Source organism: Catharus ustulatus, chromosome 6 (genome assembly GCF_009819885.2).
Source record: "Catharus ustulatus isolate bCatUst1 chromosome 6, bCatUst1.pri.v2, whole genome shotgun sequence".
NCBI classification, from domain to species: domain Eukaryota; kingdom Metazoa; phylum Chordata; class Aves; order Passeriformes; family Turdidae; genus Catharus; species Catharus ustulatus.
The window spans coordinates 63,023,587-63,049,326 of NC_046226.1; the positions used below are offsets into that span (position 1 = coordinate 63,023,587).

Here is a 25,740-nt window from a genome sequence, read left to right on the forward strand (position 1 = left end):
CCGGCGACCGCCCCTGCCGTGACTGCTCGTCGCCGTCTCCGTCGCCTCCCGCCACTGCTCCGCGCCATGAGCGGTGGTGGGGCCGAGGTCCTCGGCCCGCCGCCCGCTGAGGGCGAGCGCCCCCTCAGCCCCTCCGAAGGCTCGCCGCTCTCCCTGGCCTCCCGCTCCAGCTCCCCGGGCTGTGAGGAAGAGGAGCGGCTGGCGGCCTCTCGGAGCCCGCCAGGCCATAGGTAACCCCCTGCAGGGATCGGGGCTGCCCTTTGTTGGCCAGCCGGGCCCCTGCACTAGCTTCCCTCCGCTTGGGGACAGAAGATTATTTTACATAAATATAGTCTTGTTTGAATAGATAAGCACTTTTAGCACTTTGTGGTTTTTTGGGAGTTTTTTTAAGTGTCTTGGAAGGTCTTCTCAGTGGACATTTTTATGGGTATTTTTATAGGCTATAAATTGTCTATTAGCAGTTGACCTGAGCCTGATAAAAAGCTATAGTCTTTCCCTCTTTAATTTAAAAGTGCTTGTAGACTAAAGGGTTGTTTTGCATATTTTATATAGCTCGGTCCAGAGACAGGTTTTGTATGTATGCACTGAACAGCTCCTGCTCCGGTGGCTTAATCTTATTCCATTTTAATTATATGCAAACATAATATGCATTCTTTTTATTTGGGATCTCGCTAGCTTGACAGGAGACTTAGCATTTCTTATTCTTCTCTTTAAAATAGAAGGGGGAAGAGCAGAGAGAGCCTATCCTATTCTAGAATACAACTTCATGGTGGAAACTTCAGAGATTTGTGCATTAACTGGTGGTGAATGTGACTAGCAAGGCTGAACTGAGCTAAAAGTGGCAGTGGAGTAAAGGAAGGACAGCAGTGCTTCACAGGGGTGCAGGTTTCCAGCATGGTTCTTAAATTTCCGTGGAGTGCAGTGAAGGAATATGTACCACACTGAACTTTGTTATGAACTTTGGTAACTGAAATGTTAAAAACATTTCTTGAAAAAGGTGATAAAAGTCCAGAGAAGGAGTGTTCAAATGTAGTCAGAAGCTTCAGAGTGAAGAGATCAGCCAGTTTATGGTCCCTTCTCTTTCCGTTTTTCTGTTACCTCTCTGTATACTACTTCCCAATAAGCAATTTTGTTCTTGTACCTTGAAGTTCTGTTGCAGTTTTTTCAAGCTACAACACGTCTTTGCAGCTTCAGAGGCTGTTTGAAACAGCTCCCAACTCTTGGGCCTGTTGTTGCAGTATTCTCTGGCAGCAATAAGATGCAGCTGAAGACAACCTCTTTTAGGGCCTGAGTTGGCAGTCTTATTAAACCGTGGGCAAAGTACATGCTTTGCTGATTTAGACACTGCTTCTGAGTAACACTGCTGCTGTGTTGCACTAAGTGCCTACCAAGTGTTCCTATAGCAACCTCTGTGTATAACTGTCAAGATCTCAGAAGTATAATAATACAAAACACTTCTTATGTACCTCCCATGTACGCATGCACTCTGAATCCTTTTGGTGTTGTTGTTACTGTCCTCTTAAAACTATGCAAAAATTAGCTGGAGGCAGATGCTCAATGTGGGAAGTGCAATATTTGCAGAAGAGAGAAGGTAAAAACAAGGCCTTGTTAATGGGTTAGGCATTTTCATCCTTTTGTTTTGAATCCAGTGTTACGTTTGATGGTGTAACCTTAGTGAATATACGGCAAATGATAATCACGGTTTTCTATTAATCAGATTTAAGTCTAATACCACATGTGTCTAGTTTGATTAAAGATACTTATTTAGAAATAAATGTGCACTTGACAATGGGATATTTTAAGAAGTCTATTATTTTAATTATTTTGAAGACGTTCATAACTGCTAGAATTTCAGAAAATGATCCTGTGAAATTCAAGATCTTTGTGGTTTAAAATGCATGGTTGGTGTGCCAGGGAGGGTGTGATTGGTGGCTGTGATGCACATCAAGAAAGACTGGCTTCTGGTGCAATTGTAGAGCTTTAGGTGCAGTATTGAAGTGTTCCTCCTAACAGGACTTAATACTGAACTTGTCTTTTCCTCTGTTTAAGCTTCATTTTCTGTTATTTCTTACTTGTCTATAGTAAGTTTTCAATCTATTACTGTGAATAACTTTTTTGAGAAGTTGACAGCTTGAATTTCATGAGTACTGATAGAAGACATAATAAATATTATTTTTCTTAATTTATTCGTTCTCCTTTCTAAGGTTGGTTTGATTTATCAGTCGTGTTTCACTAGATACCATAACACAAATCATGCAAAGCAAAAGAATGTATTGAGGAAGTTTCCCTGCCCAAAATGTCAAGTCTGTATAAAGTTACGGGGTTTTTTTCCTGAATGTGAATGTATAATACTTTTATCTTTTAATAAAGTTTCAGAGACTTATTTTCTTACAAAACGTGTTATTAGGCATTCTTGAGTGGCATCTCTTATTATATGTATGTGTTTAAAAGCTGTCTCTGTTAAAATTTTTTGCCTTTATTAATGCTGTAGCATTAAAGCCCTGGAGTGCAGCAGAATGTGTGGGACTGTGCTAGGCTTGAGAGTGTTTGGTCTGTACTGCTGCTGTCCTTGCGTTCTCTGTGTGTCAGTTCTGTTAGTCTGCATTTCACACTATAAAAGTGGCTTTGTCTGAGGAAATAAACCTATTCCAGGTTCTGTGTAAATCAGTTACCCTGACTTGACCAGCAAGCAGTCCTGTTAGTGCAAATGCATATGGATAAAACAACAGGGAAGAGTAGGACAAAGATCCTACATTGTCTCCAAATGCTTTCTACCACAGAAATGTATTCTAAACATGACTGGGACAGAAAATGTGCAATTGAGTATTGGATTGCTGCTGTGTCCTGTGAATATGTTGTACTTTTTATATTGATAAAATCCAGATATCTTGTATTTAAACGAATTGATTTTTGGAGCATTAGCATAATATGCTTGTTGGATGCTTCTTCTGTAGCTTAGATCCAGCAAACAATATTCCTTCCTGTAGTGAAGTATGTATGTAGGTAGGTATTTCCAGAGCTTGTACATCCATGTGAAATAGTAAAGTGCTAGTTTCATTGCTTTGTTCTCAAGAAAAAATTCTGTGGCAGATAAAAGAAATTTTTAAAAGAAATCTCTTTGCATGTTTTGAAATTTTGCTGACTTGGACCCTAATACACTGTGTTACTTACAAAATAGTACATGTACAGAATATTATAAAAGATATTTCTGACCTGGGGCTAGGATTGCTGCATTATTAATGAGTAAAGAAGTTATGGGTGACTTATGTAAGACATCCTATTAAATGTCTAAAAGAACCTTGTATAATACCATCAAGTATTGCATGCTAGCTGTATTCCTTAAGCACATTTCCTGTGAAAGTGTTTTAAGGTGGAAAACTTACTGGATTGAATGGATGGATTCCTAATGAACGGATTCATACTGCTGAGGTTGCTTGATACCATGAATCCACTTGTATAAGACTTGAATAAAGAAAATAACATTTTTGCTTTGCTTTTGCTAAAGACCACTTGATACATGCAGTTTCTTGTGACCAAGGATAGGATGTTAATGCTAAATCTCTTTTTCCTGGGCTTCCATGTGTAAGAAGGAAAGTGACACATTGATGTTGTGAGTATTCTTTTTGTTTAGTTCCTAAAAGGTGATGTTTGAATCTGTTCCACAGTTTAGAATTTAGTAAGTAAAATATATACTGTAAAGGAGATGGTCAGAGGTGCATCATAAATGCCATTTATCCTTAAGGGAGATTACTGAGCAAGTAGAAAAATTATGTTACATTATGCCATAAAAGAAAAGTACTTTTTCATGACAGTAACACTGTTAAACACAGTTTAACTTTTCAGTCAAATACATTATAGATAATACTCTCTTATGTTTCTTGTTCTTAATTCAGGAGGGCTGAACATTCTGAAATAGCAGGAAGAAGAAAAGTGTCACTTTTGAAAGATAACCTTTCACCATGGGAAGAATGGTTCATTAGCAAAGAGAAGGAGTTGCGTGCCCGCTTACAAGCTAGAGCTGCAGAGGTGATTACATCCAATTATTTTGATTCTAAGTCTAATAAAAGATTGCATATTTAGGACTTCCTTTTCGTTGGTTGTCAAAACACAAGTAGTTGGTTTTTTTATTTTTTTTTATGTCTTAGTCCTCCATAGTGCTTGTGTTTGTCAGTGCTGGCATGATTCATGTTATGTGCATTTTCTTTTACTACATGTTATGCTTCATTGAACTGGTGCTGTATAATATTTAGATTATCCAACTGTCAGGTAATGGTTCGATGTTAGAAGATTAAAACATTTATATAATTACTACATTGATTTTCAGCATGGGTATGTACGCCTGCATGTGGGTTGTAGAAGAAAATGGGACGTGTGCTGATTATAAATATGCCAGGCTGCTTGGTTAGTTTTGTGACACAGTGCTGTTACCCACTTAGCATGTACAGTAATTTCACAATTATACGGCACACTTCTGGGTGTCGGCAAATTTCCAAACTTTTTCCATATATAAGACGCACTGGATTATAAGGCGCACCTTTTTTTTGCAGCAAGGATCCACGCACAACAAAGTAACGAATTGCTAACAGAATCGCGCAATCGCGGGTTTACTGGCAGGTGCTCAATTTGCAAACATTTTTCACGGATTGGCGTAACCTTTAAACGCAACCTGAAAAGGAATTAAAACACTAAAAAAAAAAACCCAAAGAAAAATCAATCACTTTTATTAAACCTGCAGCTCCACTCTTGCGCAGGTGAGACCCAGGGAGGTGAGGGCAGCGGGAAAGTTTCCTGGTGAGCGGCAGAGCCCCCCGAGTGCCGTGCTGGCCGGACCGGTGCCGGGGTGGCCCAGGCGCCTAGGGCTGTGGGATACTCGGTGCTGCTGCCCCCCACCCTGGGCAGTGTTCCCGGGTGCCGCGGGCCCTGGAATCCTGCAGCCGCCGTTCTCCTGCACCCTGCAGCTGGCACCGGGCGGGCCCCACTGCTCACCGGCCAGGCTTGTGCCCTGCCCCGGGACGTGGATGCGGCCCACGTTTGCCTCCGCACCCCGGGACCCTGCGGTAGAAAAAACCTCTCTCCTACACGTTCGGGCCAGCTAGTGCCAGTGACCCCTGGAAGGAAAAAAAAGGAAACCACAACCGTCCATCCCAACCACTCAAACCCCCCCAGCAATTGAGACATTGAGAGCACCCACCCATCTCTTTTGTCTTGAGCAATTAAAAGCTAAGGGAGCTGCCCTGCCAGCTTTGTTAGCATGATAATGGGAAAAATTTCTCCACAGAGGGAAAAAGTACTCTGCCTGCTCGTGGTCATTTGATTGTGAGCTTCATGTTTGTTGCTGCACAATGTGAAACAGAAATTGTTTCGAGATCCCTTCAATACTCAAACTTTTTCAATATATAAGGGGAACTGGATTATAAGGCACACTTCTGGGTTTCAATCAAAATTTTAGGCTTTAAGGTACGCCTTATAGTCATGAAATTACTGTAATTTTACAACTGTTTGGTGTCCTTTTCCAGGATAGGGATCCCTGTTACAGCATTTTTTTCCCCTCATTCTATCTTTTGCCCCCTTGCAGATGAGCAGTTCTTGAGAACCAGGGCTGGGATACAATTAAGTGAGAGCACTCTGTCTTGATTACTCTGTTTGTAGTTGCAGTTTGGTTAAATTATACTGTTGTTAAAAATCCAATGGGAAGTATTGGGTAGTGATTAGAACAATCACATGAAAGTTAGATAATTTCTCGCTTTAGTTACTGATTAACTATTTGACCTTGGATGTTTTCCTAGCCTTTCTGTGATTATCTGTAAAGTGAATATAGCATATAACTGTTTTATGTATGCTACCTCATGTTGTTTATGAAACACCTACCACTGGAAGGTTCGGGAACAAAATTTTACAGGTCAACAGTACACTAAAGTAGTTTGTTAAATTTGAGGAATATGCTTTGATCCATTAATCCCCATCCACCAAACATTTTGTGATTTCCCAATTATATTCTGGATTGGTAATGGAAATGTAAGCTAGCAGATATCTTTCAACTAAGTATTAAGAAAATAATAGAACAAGCATTACTTAAAGCTATGTAGAAAATAGTCGTATAGGTAAATTTTCTTAGTTTGTAAGATTTTGAAAACATTAGATGTTAAACTGCAGCAAGACAGTATGAAAAACTTATATTTGGGGGGGAAATATAATCAACATTTTTGTAAGATGCCAGAAGAGAATATGTGATATTTATATAAGAAAATATTGCTACATTTACAGTAATTTCATGAATACAAGCTGCACTGAGTGTAAGCCGCATCTCTGGGTGCTGGCAAATATTTCGTTCTTTGTCCATAAATAAGCCGCACCTGAGTATAAGCCGCTCTGTCGTTCGCAGCGAGGACCCGCGTGCAGCAAAGTTGCCAAATAGTAACAGAACCGCGGCATGGCGGGGTTTACTGACTCAGCTCGGGCCGTGCGGGCTCGGCCTGCTCAGGGCTGCCGACGGCGCCAGGTGGCTCAGCTCGGCGCTGCCGCTCAGGGCCGGCCACCGCTGCCACTGGGCTCAGTCACCATGACCCGGCGCTGCCCCATGGTGGCAGGCAGGGACGGAGCCCGCTCCCGTGGTGGCGGGCGGGGACGGAGCACCCCACCTCCTCCCCGGGCTGTGGCAATAGCGGCACGGGGCCCCCGCCGCCTCGCCCCCCCTTCTCTCCCCCGGGCTGCAGCAGAGGAGGGAAGGAGAGAGCTCTCCCTCCTCTCTCCCTGCCCCCCGTGCTGCCTGCAGGGAGCCAGGCTCCACCCGCGGTGCAACAGAGTAACAATTTGTAACAATCGCGAAATGCCGGCTTTTACTGGCAACTGCTTGGCTCGGCGCCCTGGCTGGCACTTCTGAGTTTGTAAATGTCAGAAAATTATTCACATATTGGCCACTCCTGAGTATAAGCCGCATTTCCGGTTTGGGAACAAAATCTTAGTCAAAATGGTGCGGCTTGTATTCGTGAAATTACTGTACATATTAAAAGCATTCTAAAGTCAGAAACAACCGTATAGTCCCAGATCTTCTGCTGACATTTATACCAAGTCTGCCTTGAATGTCAAAAATGTGGATAAATGGAGTGGAATTAGATTGAGTCTTCTAAGGTGCTTACACTGCCATCAGCTTTTACAGAAACTGAGATCCCTGCAATGCAGATGTCTTGGAACTCAAGAGAAGTTATTTGCTGTAACTTTGCCTCATTACAGCAACAACTGCATTTTCAAACGGACTTAGTATTGTGGGGTTTTGAGCTTGCTGTAAGCTTTCTGTTGCTGTCCTACTAAACTGAAATTCAATGTCCTAAGAAAAGGAGGTTTTCAGTGAAGCTGACTGTAGTGTAGGAACCATAAAATCAGTTTCATGGAAATAATTTCATCTGTCTGTATTTGAAAGTATGAATTTTCATTGAAAATTAGCACTTAGTGTTAATGCTACTGCTGGAAAAGCTAGATGTCTCAAATTGTTTCCTTAGTTATGTGTTTTCTTTTAACTTCACTGGAGAGATACAAATGATTGCATATATACTGTATGTCATATAAGTATACTTTGAATTTTCTTCTCTCATCTTCAAAATAAAACACCTGTTTCAAAATCTGCTAGAATCTGCAATGATTTTGGCTTTAGTAAGCCTTGAGTTAAGCCCTAAAGTTCTAGTAGTTCTAGTACTACAAATCACCAGTGAATAATATTTCACTTAGCTTTTGATACCTTTCACAGTGCAGAGCAGTACACAGTACAAATTTTAAATATTGTGGGAAAGTACTGCTGCAAATTAGGAGTCTGCTGACTAAAAAGGCATTTCAATAAACTGAGGAGTGATTTGAAATATTTAATCGCTTCCAAAGCCTAATTAAAATATGTATTTCCAGTTAATATCCTAAAAATTATGCATTTTCATTGACTATATTTAATGTGTTTGTGTATTTCTGTGTTGACTGCCATTTTTCTTCTCCAAAATCTTAATGAAGGAAAAATACATATTGTTACGGTAAATATGAAGGAAAATGTAATCTTTACATTGTTTTAACTGCAGTACTATTGCCACTATTGCTGTAAATGGTCACCACAAGTTTGAAATGTATATTTTTTCTGTAATTAGGAAAGGAATAAACAGCTTGAGAAAATGAAGGAAAATCAAGAATATGAAAGAAGAAAAAGGATAGCTGAAGAGAAACACAAGGAATGGGTCCAAAAAAAAAGAGAAGAGGTAAATATTGCTTTGACTGGAAGTATTCTAGTACATGCCATGCATGAGTAAACCTATGTAAAATTTACTCAGTCTGTTTGGGCATCCATGTTTTCAGTTTGCTGGGTAAATGGCTGCGTTAATTGACTGCCAAAGCAGCTACACATTTTTTCCACACTGATTTTTTTTTCTTTCTGTAAAGTACAGAGGGATTTGTTTTCTGAGGAGTCAGATAACTGACAAGTGGTGTACGTCTTGTGCAGTAGCTTTCTACTGATTATAACTGTGGCTTTGGCCTTTAATATACCCAGACTTCCCAGGTTCAGTGCCCAAACATTTTTGGTTAAGTGTGCATCTTGACTGTACACAATGTTTTGTGCACCAAGTAGAGCCAGAAGAAGGATTTAGTTAAATATCACCATGGACAGGCAAAGAGTGTTTACCATAGGATATGGTGTAAGGGATAATTGAGATATGGGGACAGATTGAGGGATTTCTTAGTAGACCGCAGTTAGTAATTGGGAATTCCTTCAGTCAGTAATTAATTTCTGGGTGATGCAAAAATTTTTTTAAGTACTTTTGAGGGAGTGCCTGAGTCCAGGGTAAGAAACAGACAGATCATGATCTCAGTGGGACTCTGTAAACAGAGCTGTGTCACACTAAGTGAACATATGCACTTGATGGCAGAAATGGGAACTCCTGGGAGACCAGGGCATGTACAACCCCTGGTAGTTCGTGGGTGGATGTGTTCTTCACCTTATGGTCTGTAGCAATACCAGCTGTTTACTGTTCTATACTTCAGTTTCTGAATAAAATCAGATGAAAATTCACTAAAAACATCACAATAGCACTAGCTGAGTTGGATGGGCAGAGCTCATACATTTGTTTTCACAATTTTAGAACTCCTTGAGATTCATTCTAGAACCACAGGAATAACATATATTTGGATTGAACCTACAGTAATTTCACGATTATAAGCTGCACTTCCAGGTGTCAGCAACATTTCGTTCTTCATCCATATATAAGCCACACCAGATTATAAGCCGCACTTTCATTCACAGCGAGGATCCACGTGCATCTTTCACAAAGTTGCCAATTAGTAACAGAATTGTGGGATTGCGGGATTTACTGACTCGGCTTGGGGCCATGCAGACTTGGCTCAGCGCTGCCCTTTCGGACCGGGGCTGGACGGGCTCCGGCTCAGCTTGGGGCTGCTGCGGACTTGCACTTCCGAGTTGGCAAATTTCTGAACTTCATTCATATATTTGCTGCTCCTGAGTGTAAGCCGCACTTCCGGGTTGGGACCAAAATTTTAGTCAAAATGGTGCGGCTTATAATCATGAACTTACTGTAATTAGTCTTAATGCTGGTTGGATATTTGGCAGAAACCCATGGCAGAGCCGATCCTGCTCTTTTAATTTATTATGATTTATATTCCTAATTAAAGTACACAGGAAAAAGTTGATTTATTATTCAGCACATACAATTCCATTTTGCTCTTCCAAAATGAAATTCAAATTAAAATTAAATTCTGAGTGTCTTTAACTATTCATTGGCCTCTTAAAATAGTTCCACTTACCACTCAAATCAAGGATAAACTGAATTTAAAAGCTTAACTGTCCTTAGAATATTAACATTTGTGCTGCATAGACTGTCCCACTTCAAGTTTCCACAAGATTATTTGTGGATCTGGACACAGACTAGAGGACAAATATGTCAATTCAGAGACTGAGGTGTTTAAAGTCAAGATTTCACCTGCATTTAAGATAAGAGTCATGAGCATTGACAGTTGATACAATTTTCTTGGGGAGCGTGTATGTATCTCCTGTTTGGAAAGCACTTTCAAAAAAAAAAAGGTATCCAAAGATGCTTCTTGAGGCAAAACTTGTAGGTTTTTTTACTAAAATTTGTATTAAGCAAGTTATTGATTCTGAGCCCTGTGTGTAAAGTGCAGAAAATGCTTTATTTGGCAAGAGGCAGTACTTTCAGGGAACTTACCTCTGTAATCTCCACAAATCCTTTTCCATTGCTAAGTACCATAGTGGTAAAGAACATCAGGCACACTTGAGCATACATGAAACTTCTTCGTTCATTTTGAGCATCCGGCACCAGAAGACGCTGCTGGAAGGGTCTTTATACTGTGAATATGAGAGACATTTATGTCAAAAATAAAATGTTTGTCTATGCATAAAAGAATTCTGATTTTCTGTATGTCAAGCTAGTATTCTTGCATGACAGTTTTAGTTGTGATACTTTCTCTAACTTAAATATAGTGAAGTACAGTAATTGCACGACTATAAGGCGCACCCTTTTGACTAAAATTTTCCCCCGAACCCGGAAGTGAGCCTTATAGTCCGGTGCGCCTTATATGATGTACAAAGTTACGACATTTGCCACCCCGGAAGTGTGAGCCCGCAACAGTCCCCAGCCGAGCAGAGCCTGCCTGGCGGCGGCATTGGGCCAGTGCCGGGCCGGGGCGAGCCCAACGGCTTCAGGGCAGCGGCCGCACAGGGGACGGGAAAGCACGGTGGCGCAGTATGGATGGGGGGGCAAAGCCGCCTGCATCGGGGCAACGGCGGCCCAGCGCAGGCCCACTGGCATCGGGGAGGCAGCCCTGCGGGGCGGTGCCACCGGCATCGGGGATGGGACCCTGCAGGGTGGTCCCACCGGCATCAGGGTGGCGGCCACACGGGGGTGAGAAAGCCACTGGAATCGGGGCACCCAGAGCACCAGGGGATTCCTGGAGCGCACGGGCAGCGTGGTATTCCCGGAGCGCCAGGGGGGCGCGTGACACCCAGAGCGCCAGGGAACTCTCAGAGCAGCGGGGCCCTGGGGACACTGCACGCAGTGACCGCGGACATAGCCCGGCCCCGGGGACACTGCATGCAGCGGTGGTGGGCATGCCCCGGCCCCCGGGATGCTGCACGCAGTGGCAGTGGGCATAGCCCTGCCCTGCCAGGTACAGACGGGCCTGGGGGCCCATGGCTGCCGGGTTGAGGCGGGGCCTGGGGGCGGATCCTTGCTGCAAAAAGTGCGCCTTATAGTCCGGTGCACCTTATATGATCTACAAAGTTGCGAAATTTCCCGACTCCCAGGGGGTGCGCCTTATATTCCAGTGCGCCTTATGGTTGTGAAGTTACTGTATAGTCTTTCTGGTGAGGTTAGGAGGTAAAACTTGAACACTATTTTTGTTCATTATTGGTTTTTATTATTATTTAATATGGATTAAAAGTCATATGGTCTACAGTTTTTTTGTGCTTCTAATAATTTTACAGAAACTATTTTTGCAAGTACAGTAATTTCATGACTATAAGGCGCACCCTTTTGACTAAAATTTTCCCTCGAACCCGGAAGTGTGCCTTATAGTCCGGTGCACCTTATCTGATGGACAAAGTTGTGACATTTGCCACCCCGGAAGTGCGAACTGTGAGCCGAGCCAGGACCCGCGGGAGGTGCGGCTGCCATGCGGGGAGAGAGCCGGGACCTGCAGGAGGCACGACCGCCACGCGGGAGCCGAGTCCCACCAGGAACTGCAGCCAAGGTGGGGAGCCGGGACACAGCTGGGACCTGCAGCCGCAGGGAGGGACCCGGACTGTCCATGGTTCGGGATTGTCTTGGTTCAGGGCTGCTTGCCCTCGGCTGGGCATCTGGTGTGGTCACCCTTCTCAGCATGTCCTCTGGTATTGGTCTGTCTCTGTAGTCTCCTGGGAATGCTCTTCATTTACTCAACAGGAGGACGTGCTAACGAGTATTGCACTCAGTGTCTGTAAGCACCTAATTACCAGGATTGCATAACAAAGGGCATTTCATTACACCAAGGGACCTGGTTGTCCCCTCAGGCGTTGCAACCACTGGAGCAGTGAAGCGAGATGGCACCACCAGGGCTGTCGTCCCAGGTTTGAGAAGAGTGAAGGGAAAAAAACTCCCCAAAAAAATTTCCTAACTGCATTTCTATTTCCATGTTGTTTTGCATGGTTGATTGCTTTTAATTTAAAATGTGTGTTGTAAGCTAGTCTCCTCTGTGGAGCCATGCCGAACTCACGCTCATCGGTAACACTCACCCTCAGTAACGCCTTCACCCCCCGCGCAGGCAAGAAGCTTTTCTCTGATTGGTTTATCGTGGTCAGAAATGTGGGATTTGTCTAAATCTCCACGCCAAAACAATCCCGGGGGAAGCCGGGACCCGCGTTTCTGACCACAATAAACCAATCAGAGAAAACCTTCTTGCCTACCCATGGGAGAAGGCATTACTGAGGGTCGTTGTTAACGGCGAGAGTGAGTTCGACATGGACCACACCAGATCCCAGCCACCAGCGAGCAGTCCCTCCCCACGGGCAGTCTGGCTCCCTCCCTGTGGCTAGAGCTCCCGGCTGTGTCCCCACTGTCTGCGGGCATCTACCTCTGCTTTCTGCCTGCTCTGTTGGGGCTGTATCCCTGCTGTCTGCCTCTGCTTTCTGCCCGCTCTGTTCCGACTGTGTCCCCACTGTCTGCCGGCTGCCTGCCTCTACTTTCTACCCGCTCTGTTGGGGCTGTATCCCTGCTGTCTGCCGGCTGTCTACCTCTGCTTTCTGCCCGCTCTTTCCCAGCTGTGTCCCCACTGTCTGCCGACTGCCTGCCTCCGCTCTCTCCCCGCTCTGTCCCAGCTGTGTCCCCGCTCTGTCGGCTCTCTCCCAGCTCTTTCCCAGCTCCTGCCTGGCGGTAGTGGGCAGTCCCCAGTCGCCCCGAACTGCGGGCAGTCCCGAACCGCGCCAGCCGGCGTCAGCAGCGTGCAGGAGTGCCAGGGCCTGCCTGCGCACGGGGAGGGAGCCTGGGGCTGCATTTAAAGGCTACACCAATCTGTTAAAATGCTTCCAATTCGAGCACATGCCAGTAAACCAGCAATGGCGCGATTCTGTTACTAATTCGGTACTTTGTTGCGCGCCACACGGCTCCTCGCTGCAAAACAAAAGTGCGCCTTATAGTCCAGTGTGCCTTATCTGATCTACAAAGTTGCGAAATGTGCCGGTTCCCGGGGGGTGTGCCTTATAGTCTGGTGCGTCTTATGGTAGTGAAATTACTGTAAAGGAATTCTAGCTAATAATCTTCTATGTAAATAATTTTTGTAGTTCTTAAAGGTTGTAAATGAACTGGAATATTTTGAAATATGAACCATAAAAGAACATTCTAAGCCATGAAATATGTTAATACAAATATTTGTTCATGGCAAAATTTTTCATCTCACTAGGATTTGAAAGCTTAATAAAATCAGTTTTTAGGCACTATCTTGGAACCTAATAATGCCTTTACAATTTTCAGTAAGATACTGGATCGCTCCTGGACAAAAATAGTCCTACTTTTTCTCCCTCTTAAAGTTGAGCCATTTGTGGGCGAACAGTAAATTGTCTGTTGGTTTTTTAGCAAGTATCAATTGAAATATTTTGACCCTAAAATAACTCTAAGCATGCTTTTGATTGCAGAAGAAAAAATGAACGTAACATGATTTTTTATGTGACTAAAACTTATATTTCTGTTTTACTGTTAGATTTATTGATAAAAATGAAGAGGCTATGGTTATAAATACTGACTGAGTAAATTTCGTGTTCAGTTCCTGTTTTTATGTGAACTTTTGATCCTGTAATGAAATCTCTTTCATTCCTATCAGTGTGGGATTGAACACTTTAGTAAGCTACCTGTAATTGTGGAATTACTGGTTAAATCAAAATACTGGTTTCAAATCAAAGTATGAAAAGCTTTTGAGAAATGCATTGTAAATGCATAAACTGAGAAGAGCCTGTAAACTGCCACAAGTGTTTAATTCTTAAACACTGTCATCACAGAATGTTTTACGAATTATTGCTGAATAAAATATTAGGATTAGAGGTCAGGCCTGATGACAACAACTTTTTGATTGCATATTAAAAAATCCACTCTGTTGCAGTGCACTCCCCCTTCTACAATCTAATATGGTATCTTCAAATCGTATTTATCCACCTTTACTGACTCTGCAAAGCTGCTTCATTTTTATGATGGCAATAGAACCTGAACTTTAAAATATCTATAGTGTATTCAATTTATATGTATACATGTGTGTACATATAAATATTTGTATTATGTATTGTTGTGGGTTAGCCCCAGGAGGCAGCTGAGACCCCACTTGCTCCCACCAGCTTCTGTTACTGAGGTTGGTTGGCATCAGTTGTTCTGGCTGTGCCCCCTCCCAACTATTTGTGCATCCCCATACTATACACTGGTGGGATGGGGTGAGAACCAGAAAAGATCTTGAAGCTTTGTAAGCACTGCTTACTAATAACTTACTGTGTTATCAACAAACATTATTTTGTTCACAAATCCAAACAGCACAACAGGAACTGCTATGAAGAAAATTAACTCCATCCAAACCAAAACCCACTACATGTGTTATGCATATGTTTGCAACAGTAACAGAAATCCCAAATAGGAATACAGTAGTTTCACGAATACAAGCCGCACGGATTATAAGCCGCACCCCCGGTGCCTCGACAATGTTGCTGTCTTTGTCAATAGATAAGCCGCACCCCGAATATTAGCCGCACTTTCGTTCGTAGCGAGAATCCGTGCGCAGCTTTCACAAATTGGCCAATTAGCAACAGGATCGCGGCATAGTGGGCTTTACTGGCTCGGGGCGGGGCCAGGCAGGCTCGGCCCGCTCATGGTTGCCGATAGGGGTGGATGACCCGGCTCGGCGCTACGGCTTGGCTGGGCCGGCCGGGTGGTGTTGCTGCCGCCGCCGCCACCAGGCTCCCTGCTCCCGTCTGCACTGCCACTGCTGCGTTTGCTTGCCCTGCGGGCGGTGCTGCTGCCGCCGCCGCTGCCAGACTCCCTGGCTCCCCGCTCCCGTCTGCACCGCCGCTGCCATGTTGGCTCGCCCTGGCCGGCACTGCTGGCCGCCGCACCGACGGGCTCCCCCACGCTGCTAGCCCTGGTTCCCCTGGGCTCCCGTGCACTGCCAGCCCTGCTTCTAGGGGGCTTTTCCCTGCCACCGGGCAGCCCCGCGCCGCCGGGCTTCCTGCTTCTACTATCCTATCCTATGCAATGTGGCTCCCGTGCACTGCCAGCCCTGCTTCTAGGGGGCTTTTCCCTGCCGCCGGGCAGCCCCGCGCCACCGGGCTTCCTGCTTCTACTATCCTATCCTATGCAATGTGGCTCCCGTGCACTGCCAGCCCTGCTTCTAGGGGGCTTTTCCCTGCCGCCGGGCAGCCCCGCACCGCCGGGCTTCCTGCTTCTACTATCCTATCCTATGCAATGTGGCTCCTGTGCACTGCCAGCCCTGCTTCTAGGGGGCTTTTCCCCGCCGCCGGGCAGCCCCGCGCCGCCGGGCTTCCTGCTTCTACTATCCTATCCTATGCAATGTGGCTCCCGTGCACTGCCAGCCCTGCTTCTAGGGGGCTTTTCCCCGCCGCCGGGCAGCCCCGCGCCGCCGGGCTTCCTGCTTCTACTATCCTATCGTATGCAATGTGGCTCCCGTGCACTGCCAGCCCTGCTTCTAGGGGGCTTTTCCCTGCCGCCGGGCAGCCCCGCGCCGCCGGGCTTCCTGCTTCTACTATCCTATCCTATGCAATGTGGCTCCCGTGCACTGCCAGCCCTGCTTCTAGGGGGCTTTTCCCCGCCGCCGGGCTTCCTGCTTCTGCTATCTTCCCCTATGCAGTCGGGCTCCCCTGCACTGCTAGCCCCAGTTCTCCCGGGCTTCCCCGCCCTGCTGGCCCGGGCTCTGCCGCCCTCCCTGCCCCGCCCTGCTGGCTCAGGCTCTGCCGCCCGCCCCCAACACTGCTGGCCCCGCCTCTGCCCGGCTTTCCCACCTCAGCCGGGGCCGGCCGGGCTCCAGCTTGGCTTGGGGCTGCCGCGGGTTCTCACTTCCGTGTTGGCAGCTTTTAGAATTTTGTTAATGTATTAGCCGCCCCGGAATATTGGCCGCACATCCGGGTTTCCACCAAAATTTTGGTCAAATTGGTGCGGCTTGTATTCGTGAAATTACTGTACTTGCATTCCAAAATAACTGTAATTCTAAAACTCATTTTTTTAACATCCTTGTATTTAGTCTGCATGTAATTCTTTGTGCTGTAATAATGGGATACCTAGTCAAGTTGTAAAAGCATAAGTAATAAAGTTACAATTTTCTATTGGAAAAACCAATTATTCTAATACCAGTCAAAAATTGACTGTAGTATTTCTACTACTTTCTGCATTGTTGAATAGAGAATAAGGTAACACTTGGTAAATATGACCAAGCAGGCATTAAAAATAGAATTTGGATGTTCGACGGTTTTTATTGTTCTTTTCTTTTCAAGAAGTCCCCTTTAGTTACTGAAAACCATAATTTGTAGTGGAAACTAGGTACAGGATGGAAAAGTTCTGTTTGAATGTTTTTTCATTTTGTTCTTACCATTTACTGTGCTGTTGGCTGATAGTCTTAATGAGAAGCAAAAAGCAGTAAGAAGTATATGAAAGCCTGGAACCAACACACTATGTAGTAATGAAAGACAGTGTTCTTGGAGCAGACTTCTCTTTTTAGTGTGCTAATTCCTCCCAGAAAAGACACCTAGATACCAACTCTTACACCAAAGTCTTTTTTTTTAATGTGTATTTTATCTCAGCATGTTTAGTACAGAGTGCAGATTGTTCAACAGCTTGAGCATGACTTCTAAGTTCAAAAGCTATGCTTGCTCATGCTTTCTTTCTTTCATGCAATGGGTTGTTAATTATTTTGTGAGGAATAGTACCACTACCACAGAAGAGGTGGAGAATCCTGTCATCCCAGCCTGCAGCCTTGGGACATGTTAGTTGGAGTCTCCTCTGGCAGAAATGTCATGAAATCCAGATCTTCCCTGGCTTAGATGATTGTTCTTACAGCTGAACTGTTGTTGAGTCAAAGCTCTGGTTGCTAATGTAGAACCTCATGTTTTTGCTGACATTTTAGACTTGAAAGAGATGCTAAGATGTCCACTTTTGTTAAGACTGAACCCTATCAAGAAGTGTGTTTGTGAGGGAAGCTTCTAGTAGAAATGCTTTCCAATCATTAGAGCCAACTGCATTTAAGAGTAAAATTTTCTGTTACATACCTAAGTCTGTCTTTACATACTTAAATTTTTCTTGTGAGTCTGGGCTTAATTTCTTAAGATTTTTTTTTTCCTTTTTTTAATATTGTGGGTCTTTTAGTCTCTGGACCTGAAAAGTCTTTACACAGAATTTTTCTGTGATGTCATGCATGATTGAGGCCATGGTTGTAATTTTAGGTTGTACCTGAATCTTAATTACCGTAATTTCACGATTATAAGCTGCACCTGATTATAAGCCGCACTTCCGGGTGTCGGCAACTTTTCGTTCTTTGTCCATATATAAGCCACATCTGATTATAAGCCGCACGTTACAATACAGAGTGTGATAAAACGTATCTATTCTATCACCATCTGTTGAGGGTGGGGGCAGTGATCCTTATCTCCGTGGGAGATATTCTGCTAATGGGCCATCCATCGAAACCAGGCGGGGCATTGTTCTTTATCTTTTCACAACCCATCCTTTCTCCAGGGAGTCATTTTCTGCTAATGGCCCATTGAGTCCCACTGTGTGACTGATAAAATTACTTCATCCCGTTGGAAGTTGCTCCAGCCAAGGGGAAGAGCCCAACATTTCTTACCAAGATAAAACAGAGGTTTTAGGACACTAAGGTAGCCCCTTTCTCCACTGGACTCCAAAGGAATACTGGACTTCTCCACATCACCACTGGACCTTTAGAGGGAAACTGCACTTTCTGCAAGACCACTGCTTCAACTGAATCACATCTGTCACTGCAAGAGGACTGTAACCACCATTTAATGGGACTGCTACCAACGCCCTACCCTGCCTGGCAGGGTGTCAGGTTGTACTCTAACTTTGTCAGGGTTTGGAGTTTGTTTCTTTGTAGTACTGTATTATTATTTTAATTTCCCTAGAAAAGAACTGTTATTCCTAATTCCCATATCTTTGCCTGAAAGCTCCTTGATTTCAAAATTCTAATAATTTGGAGGGAGGGGGTTTACATTCTCCATTTCAAAGGGAAACTCCTGCCTTTCTTAGCAGACACCTGTCCTCCAAACTAAAACAGCAACTTTTCCTTCTTTGTCCATATATAAACCACACCTGATTATAAGCTGCGCTTCCAGGTTTGGGCCAAAATTTTAGTCAAAACGATATGGCTTATAATCGTGAGATTACTGTACCTTCAAATTTCCATAAGCAGAATAAACTAATTTCTCATGGTGAGTGTTAAATGAGTTTTAGACAGAGTTTTGGAAGAGGGATTCAGTGTGACAGGTGAATATGAGTCCTCATGTATTTCAGCAGCATTCATGGGGTCCACATTCTTCTGAAGATCCCAAGAGTGTTACAGGAACAAAGTGCACTAAAATTTTATACTTGTCCCATACATTTAATCCCCACATGAAATGAACACCATTTGGGAGAAAGATCCAGTAATTCTCCAGTTCCCAGACTGCAGTGGGGTCTACACTGACTGTGTGAACTTCAGCAGTAAATTGATACAAACCAACGTGTCCAAGGGCATCTGCAGCTCACACCTTTGTTGACCTACTTACTTGCATTTTGTTGTTTTTTTCACGTGGAAATTCTGGAGAGATTAGAGGAATATTTGTGTGGGCTAGGCTTGGTCACTGAGTTGTGTTATATGGCAAAATTGGAAATATAATTACAGTTGTTTGAACGACCCGGATTTCTAAGACTGCTAAAAGTGGTTGATGTCCACAATTGTTATGAGGATAAACAAGCGCACTTGGATGTGTGTTCTGATGTTGACAATGTGAGCTTTTCCTGCATTTTGCCATCATTCAGCATTAACTGATGCTAGAATATGCTAACTGTCAGCAAACAGCTGTGAAGTAGAACATTTACCTGTGAAAGCTGTTACCACGTTCTGCAGACCACAAGATGGAAAGGATTGCTTGAGAATTATCCTAAAAATATCAATCACATCATTAGTTTCTGGAAATATTTCTACTCAGTGACAGTCTACATAGAAAATGCAGAACAGAAAGCACCTCTGCACTTCACACCTTCCAGCCTCTCATTTAGTCATTGATGTGAAAGTAAGATATACATATTTTATTAGTTTTTATTAGTTTTCTTCCAGTTGGAGATAATGCCTCTGTTTGAAAAGCAATTAGGGCTTTTTTTCCTGAGTGGAAAATTATTTAATGTTTCTACCTTCTGTCAGGAAGGAAGTGGGACGCTTCTTCAAATTTTAAAATCCTTTGCCCATTCACCATATACATGCAGGTCTGATTTTTCTTGAAAAGTTAGTAGTTAGTACTGACTAAGACACATGCTGTGAACAGAGTCACCATCACTGCTTTGTGGGACAGATGGATTTGTGTTGGGTGGGGCATTTCCAAGTACCGACCTAAATCTGACTTCATTAGACTTCATAGAGTCACAGCACAGAGCAGGGAACCCTCAGGGTAGATTTGTATCCTTTCTCTTTAATTATGTGCTTGGTAGGGTGGCAGGAGAGCAAGGCTTTCTTGCAACGAGTAATTGGATGTTTTATAATCAATACCTTAATTTATGTAATACCCGCAATTATATTTTCGTCTATGTAAATTTGCTAATGGTTTAGTGAATAGATTGTGACTGTTTTGAACACAAAATCAAAGAGAATTTTTAAAACCCAATCTAAACAACACCAAGCATAAACAAATACTTTCTTCCCTCACATATACATGGAAGGAAAGTAAAAGGAGTGAAGAACATGTACAATAATATGCACATTCATAGCATTTTTTATAGACTTTTATAAATAGGATGGGAGAAAAGCTGGGAAAGCTGGTCAGGATGACAAAAGCTTGACATAAAACAGGTTACTAAAGCAGCTGGGAATGTGGTGTACACTAACTTTATGAAGGAAAATCTGTTTTGATTGTGAGAGAAGGAGGAAGCATTTCTGATTTGTCTGCAGAAAAATTTCAGGGGAGTGTAAAGTCTGCAATTCTGGAGGGACTCTCCCAGTCTTAAGAATGTCTCACTGGAAGTGAAACTTAGCAATAGTTGTGGCTTTCATGGTAATGTGTATGGCATATTATTGTTTGCATAGGACCTAATTTAACTTTGAATCAGCCTAGATAGTAGCTGAACTCATCTAAGTACAGTAATTTCACGACTATAAAGCGCACCCTTTTGACTAAAATTTTGTCCCAAACCTGGAAGTGCACCTTATAGTCCGGTGCGCCTTATATAATGTACAAAGTTTGGAAATTTGCCAACACAGAAGTGTGAGCTGCGAGCCGTGGGGGGAGCCGGCAGGGCTGTGGCAGCCAGGTGGAGGTGGGGCTGCGGTTCCGTGACAGCTGGGTGGAGGCGGGGCTGCAGGGGCGCAGCAGCTCAATGGAGGCGGGCCTGCGGGACCGTGGTGCCGTGGCAGCTGAGTAGAGGCAGGGCCGCGTTGCCGTGGCAGCCGGGTGGAGGCGGCGCCAGGGCCCCATGGCTGCCGAGTGAGGTAGGGCTGGGGGCCCATGTGCCCCTCCTGCTGGGGGAAGGCGGGCCCGAGGCCCCATGGCTGCCAGGTGGAGGCAGGACCCGGGGGCCTGCGGCACCCCTCCTGCTGGATACCGGTGGGCCCGGGGGCCCGGGGAAGCGGGGTTGAGCAGTGGCAGGTGTGCCCCGGCCCTGGGGAGGCGGGGCCGAGCAGCAGCAGGCATAGCCCTGCCCTGCCGGGTACAGGCAGCCCCCGGGGCCCATGGCTGCCGGGTTGAGGCAGGGCCTTGGCCAGCAACTGCGCGGGAGGAGCTGGGGGTGGATCCTCGCTGCAAAGAAAAAGTGCACCTTATAGTCCGGTGCGCCTTATGGTCTTGAAATTGCTGTATTATGATTTAAGATACATAATTTAAGAAGTTTTCCTGCCTTTCTTTGGTAGTATTTAGAAATATTTTTTAGTCCATTTTCTGCTTGTCATGGTTTTCCATTGTGGAATCATTCCCCTAAGTATGGAAGTAGCCCAGTTTTTTTCAGTTTTCTCCTATATTTATTTTCATGTCTTTTATGCAATACAATCCTTAGCTAAAGACTGTCGTTTGGGATGATCCTTAGTTTTGTAACTTACTTTCATGAACATCAGAGGTAAGTCAGTGAACAGCAAAACGTCTTAGATATTTGTAACCTTCTCCCATAGTTTAACTCAGATTTCACATATATCTCTTAGCTATATTAATGCTTGTTATGTGTCCCAGACAACCATTGTCTCAAAGCTGGAGTTGTGGACGCATTTGGGGAGTATTTAGTAATGAAGAGAGAGAAACAGCTCTGAATGAAAGAGGTTGAGATGAATTTTAGATGAAGATGGAGGGAAAGCTTAGGCGATTGGTGATTTGGGTTGTTTTGGAAAGGTGGTGTTTGAATAATTTTTCAAAAATATGTTATTTTTTCTTTTCAACATTTTAAAATATGGGAATGTTTGTTTCGAGTTAACAAAGGTCTTGTTTCCATGCTTCATTAGCGTAAAAACATTTCAGAATCTCAACTTTTTTTAGTTCTCAGAATGAAATGTATTTTTTCATTAGTGTTGGTTGTAAATAACTTTATCACACGTACAGACCTCACTGTTGTGAAGTCATATTAATGATACCAATTGTTTTATAATTGTGTGTAGTTTTACATTCCAGAATAAACATTGAAATTTGAATGTATTCATACTTGACCATTTTCCGTACACTGCAAAACAGCTGCAGTATTATGGCTTCTGCTTCATTATGCATAATTGGATTTTCCATAAGTGCAGTACACCTGGGGAAAAAGATGGGGGAGGGACACATGGAGAGAACTTCTAGTTTTCTTTTAATGGGAAAAATGGTAATATATAATGGTAAAATTGAAATGGGAATATATTTCTGGTTTTCTTGAGAATGTATTTTTTTCCTATATTTCATTTATTTCTTATACTTTGCAGCTGTAGTTCTAGGCATTTGATACCCATACTGCCAACTGTAATAATCCCGAGTCAGTATAAGTTCCTGGTAAGTTACATATCTCCTTTGTTCAAGAGGAGTATGCAGGGAAGTGTATAGGTAGAAGATTTCTTAGAAGAAAAAGAACATATTTTTTCAACAGTACTTTTCTAATAAAAGGAAACTGGTCTTAAGTCTTGTGTCTCTCCTCCAAGTCATGTGCACAGCTTGTCTGGTAGATTTTTGCTTCTGCAGGTATGCAGTTGCTTCAGAGCTGAGTTAAGCAAAAATACTATCACATCAGCAAATTCCAGACACTTCATAAAGCTTACAAGGAACAGAAATGAGAGCTATTGTTACTCTTCAATTGAAAATACCTCCCTCTCCAGATCGAGAAATGGACAGTGAGTACATGGTTGTTTGCTTAGATAAGGATCCTCAGAACATTGTTCATCGATACACACACACTGAAAAGATGTAGAAGTGAATGACACCTCTGGTGTATTCTGTCTTCCAAATCATACAGGCAGCCATTTCACTTCACACTCAAGTTAGCATTTTGCCTACCCTAGAATGTGCTTTCTCATTTTCCCTTTCATAATTTTAACAGGAGAAATGTGTGGATTGATTTATTGAAATAGTCCCTATGTGAATAAATTGAAGAGTATAGAAAACTTAAGAGAATACCACAAAACATGAACTGGATTTTTATGTGAACTCTTTTTTTCCTATAAATTTATGCTTAAGTGGGCTGAACAATCTACGTATCTCAAAGACTCTTAGAAGGAGGCAGTGTACCTGACTTCCATTTGGAACTGTAGTTTAACCTAGATTCACTGACGAGTAAAGCTAACACACCATTGTTGAGAATTGCAACATGTATTTCATTCCCATCAAATACTGAGATGTGTCTGAAGTGTTTGAAAAAAATCTGAACAAAACAGAGTAGTATACTTGAGGAGAACTGAAAGTAAAATTTTTATTATCTTTTTTGACAAGTTCATTTGTCTGTCATACCTGGAATCTAGTGATGAATAGCTTCTGACTTTAGAGAACTTACAATATCACACATTTTTTCAGGTTTATGATAATTCTCTTTGTGTAATAAAATTGACTGTATTCCTCAGAAGAATCACTCATTGAAATATACAAAAAAATTTCCATTTTGTTTCTTCCATATGTTTCATGTAGGAAAGAAGAGAAAGGAAACGAAAGGTGAGCAAAGAAATAGCGGAAAAAGCTACAAGGGAACTAGAAAAAATGCAATTACAAGAAAAGGCTGACATAAAGTATAAAGAATGGTTAAAGAAGAAGAGAACTGAAGAGGCAGAAAAGAAGAAAAAAGAGAAGGTATTAATGAACTGATTCTTTATTTGGATGGAGTCACTTAATCTGTAATTTACTATGGATTAAGATTTGATACATTGAATATTTTGAAATCAAATGGCAGTGTTGTACATGAAGGAAAATCTTTCAAGAGTTGCAGTGTTAGTGCATCAAAGACATTGTGGTATGGTCAGCAAAGTAAGATGCATGTTAGCATATTTTTGTTAATAGCCTTTGAGCTTTTCTCAGGGAAACACTGGAGTAATATGGAGGTTGGGGGTTGGCTGGGTTTTTTTCAGACTTAAACCAAAAAAAGCATCTTTTTCATTGTTAGGAAAAGGTGCTTGTATTTGAAGAAATATTTGGAATGTATTCAGCAGTCTGGAAATCTGCAAAAAATTATTTGCTATTTTGTGTACATTGTAAAGGGCTTTTGTCTAGGAGTACCTTCATTTTCTTTTCTTTTTAGGAAAAAGAAAAAGAACGGGAGGCTGAGCTACAGGAAAAGAGAACAAGATCAGAGAAAATCTTTAAGGAATGGCTGCAAAATGCTAGAAATAAACCACAACCTGCTTTAAATGGTTATGGTTTCCCACATGGGAAGTCTACAGGTTTGTACATATCGTACACAAATATGTAGCGACTTCGGTTTGAGGTTCCTTCGTTTTAATATTTTAATGTGAAATGGAGGCTGTTTAATACGTTCATCTAATATCTAATTTTGGCACATAGGAATGATTACTTATACCATAGTATAAGTCAGGGAAACAGCTTGAGACCTTTTGTGTATTTTTCTTAGCCTTTTTTTGTATTTGGGAGGAAAATTGCACTATTTGAGATAATTACGTGGCATACCAAATTATGATTTTATCTGATATTTTTCTTAGCTGGCATAGGAATCACTAGAGAAATCATTGGGTCCCGTGAAGCAAATTATTTATGTCAGCATCCGTGTAAAGTTAGTTTTCTTTCTTACAGAAGGTGTGTGTCACCTTAGTATGCCTGAATCCCCCTTAGAAAAAAAAGGTGGGGTTTTGAGACACAAGAGCAATTAGAAGCTGACAGAAGTCCTGTCTGAAAAAGGAGTCAGGGGCGTCAACCTGTATTCTGAACTAAGATTTCCTTTCTATTTCGCTTTTCGCCTGCACCTCCTTGGCTTCTGTAATCCTAGTTCTTTTTTTGTTTGAAAACATGTTATTTTTCTATGCAACTAAAATAATTGCTTCTGTTTGACTTTGCAACGGAAGTAGTTTTGAGACCAAAATTCAAGTCTCTGAATGTTTAAGAAACATGTATAAAGCAGGTGAACAACCTTTACTCTTCTGCTTACATTTATTTGCAAATAGTGATATACCTTGCCTTCGTCTTTTAGTTGGGCCTGCATTACATACTGACAGCTGCAATAATTTCCTTAAATAATTTTTGCAAAATATTTGTCTACTCACTTGTGTCATTCAGTGTAATGTATTGCAACTTTAAAATGTATCCATTGTGTGATTGGGTAAAACAAAGTAGCCGATTTGTAGACATTTGCAGATTTTAAGAACACAAAGGACTGAGCATTCAACCTGCTTATTATTTTAAGTAGAGGTGAAGAATATGTCAGTTACTGTTTAAAAAAAAGAAAAGGTGGAATATTTATTATTTTGGATCACTTAAACTTTGTGATGTGTCTATGCTGTCTTTCTCTGAAGATGTTGTGTTGTATTTAGTCCAGAAAATTATTATAACTGCTTGCATTGGAAAACTTGTAGTGTAAATATTCCTTCTTAGTTATGTTTATTTTCTAAATATTTTAGGGAGTGCTGATAGAAATTTGTATCCAGCCCCAGCATATTGTAACCCCATTCCTTGGAAACCGGTACATGTGCCTCCCCCACAGGATGACAGTGTTCTTACCATGAAGAAGAGTCGGCCACATGCATCTTTACCAATGGTGATTTCTAAGCCCAAGAATAACCCTTGTGTTGGATCTCTGTGCGGAAAGAAGTTGTAGTCCAGAAAAAATGTTCTTACAATCTTCAGCAAACTAGGTCATAAATGTGAAGTTCTGTGTAGTTATAGGTCCAAAGCAAATTGCTTTGTGCCTTTCTTTTTTTTTTTTTTTCATTTTTGTGAGCAGGTTTTGTGTTTGCTGCTAGTTGACCAATCAGATTTTTTATGTTTTTTCTATATTGCATTTTAGTGAAAAAAAAAGGAAAAAATAAATTGTAATGGGACTGTACCTCAATACCAATAAAATGCACAAGATTGTTTCTTCC

General features: G+C 42.6%; 1 protein-coding gene across 3 annotated transcripts; it reads left to right on the forward strand.

Annotated features, from left to right (window-relative positions):
- On the forward strand, nucleotides 1–25,740 carry CCDC34 (coiled-coil domain containing 34). 3 transcript variants are annotated; one of them, XM_033063626.2, is made up of 6 exons: nucleotides 1–230; nucleotides 3,894–4,026; nucleotides 8,124–8,231; nucleotides 23,345–23,503; nucleotides 23,949–24,090; nucleotides 25,279–25,740. In XM_033063626.2, the coding sequence occupies exons 1-6, from the start codon at nucleotides 67–69 to the stop codon at nucleotides 25,473–25,475; spliced, it is 903 nt and encodes a 300-aa protein (XP_032919517.1). In that variant the 5' UTR covers nucleotides 1–66; the 3' UTR covers nucleotides 25,476–25,740. The 3 variants fall into 3 exon arrangements, with proteins under 3 accessions (XP_032919517.1, XP_032919518.1, XP_032919519.1); XM_033063627.2 differs by lacking the exon at nucleotides 1–230 and adding an exon at nucleotides 267–1,591; XM_033063628.2 differs by lacking the exon at nucleotides 1–230 and adding an exon at nucleotides 1,598–3,610.

Excerpts from the sequence above, each read along its gene's own strand:
- CCDC34 (XM_033063626.2), top strand. The coding sequence starts at position 67 with ATGAGCGGTGGTGGGGCCGAGGTCCTCGGCCCGCCGCCCGCTGAGGGC. Across the intron at positions 231-3,893 it reads CGGAGCCCGCCAGGCCATAG|GAGGGCTGAACATTCTGAAA; the intron begins GTAACCCCCTGC and ends TTCTTAATTCAG. Across the intron at positions 23,504-23,948 it reads AAAAGAAGAAAAAAGAGAAG|GAAAAAGAAAAAGAACGGGA; the intron begins GTATTAATGAAC and ends TTTTCTTTTTAG.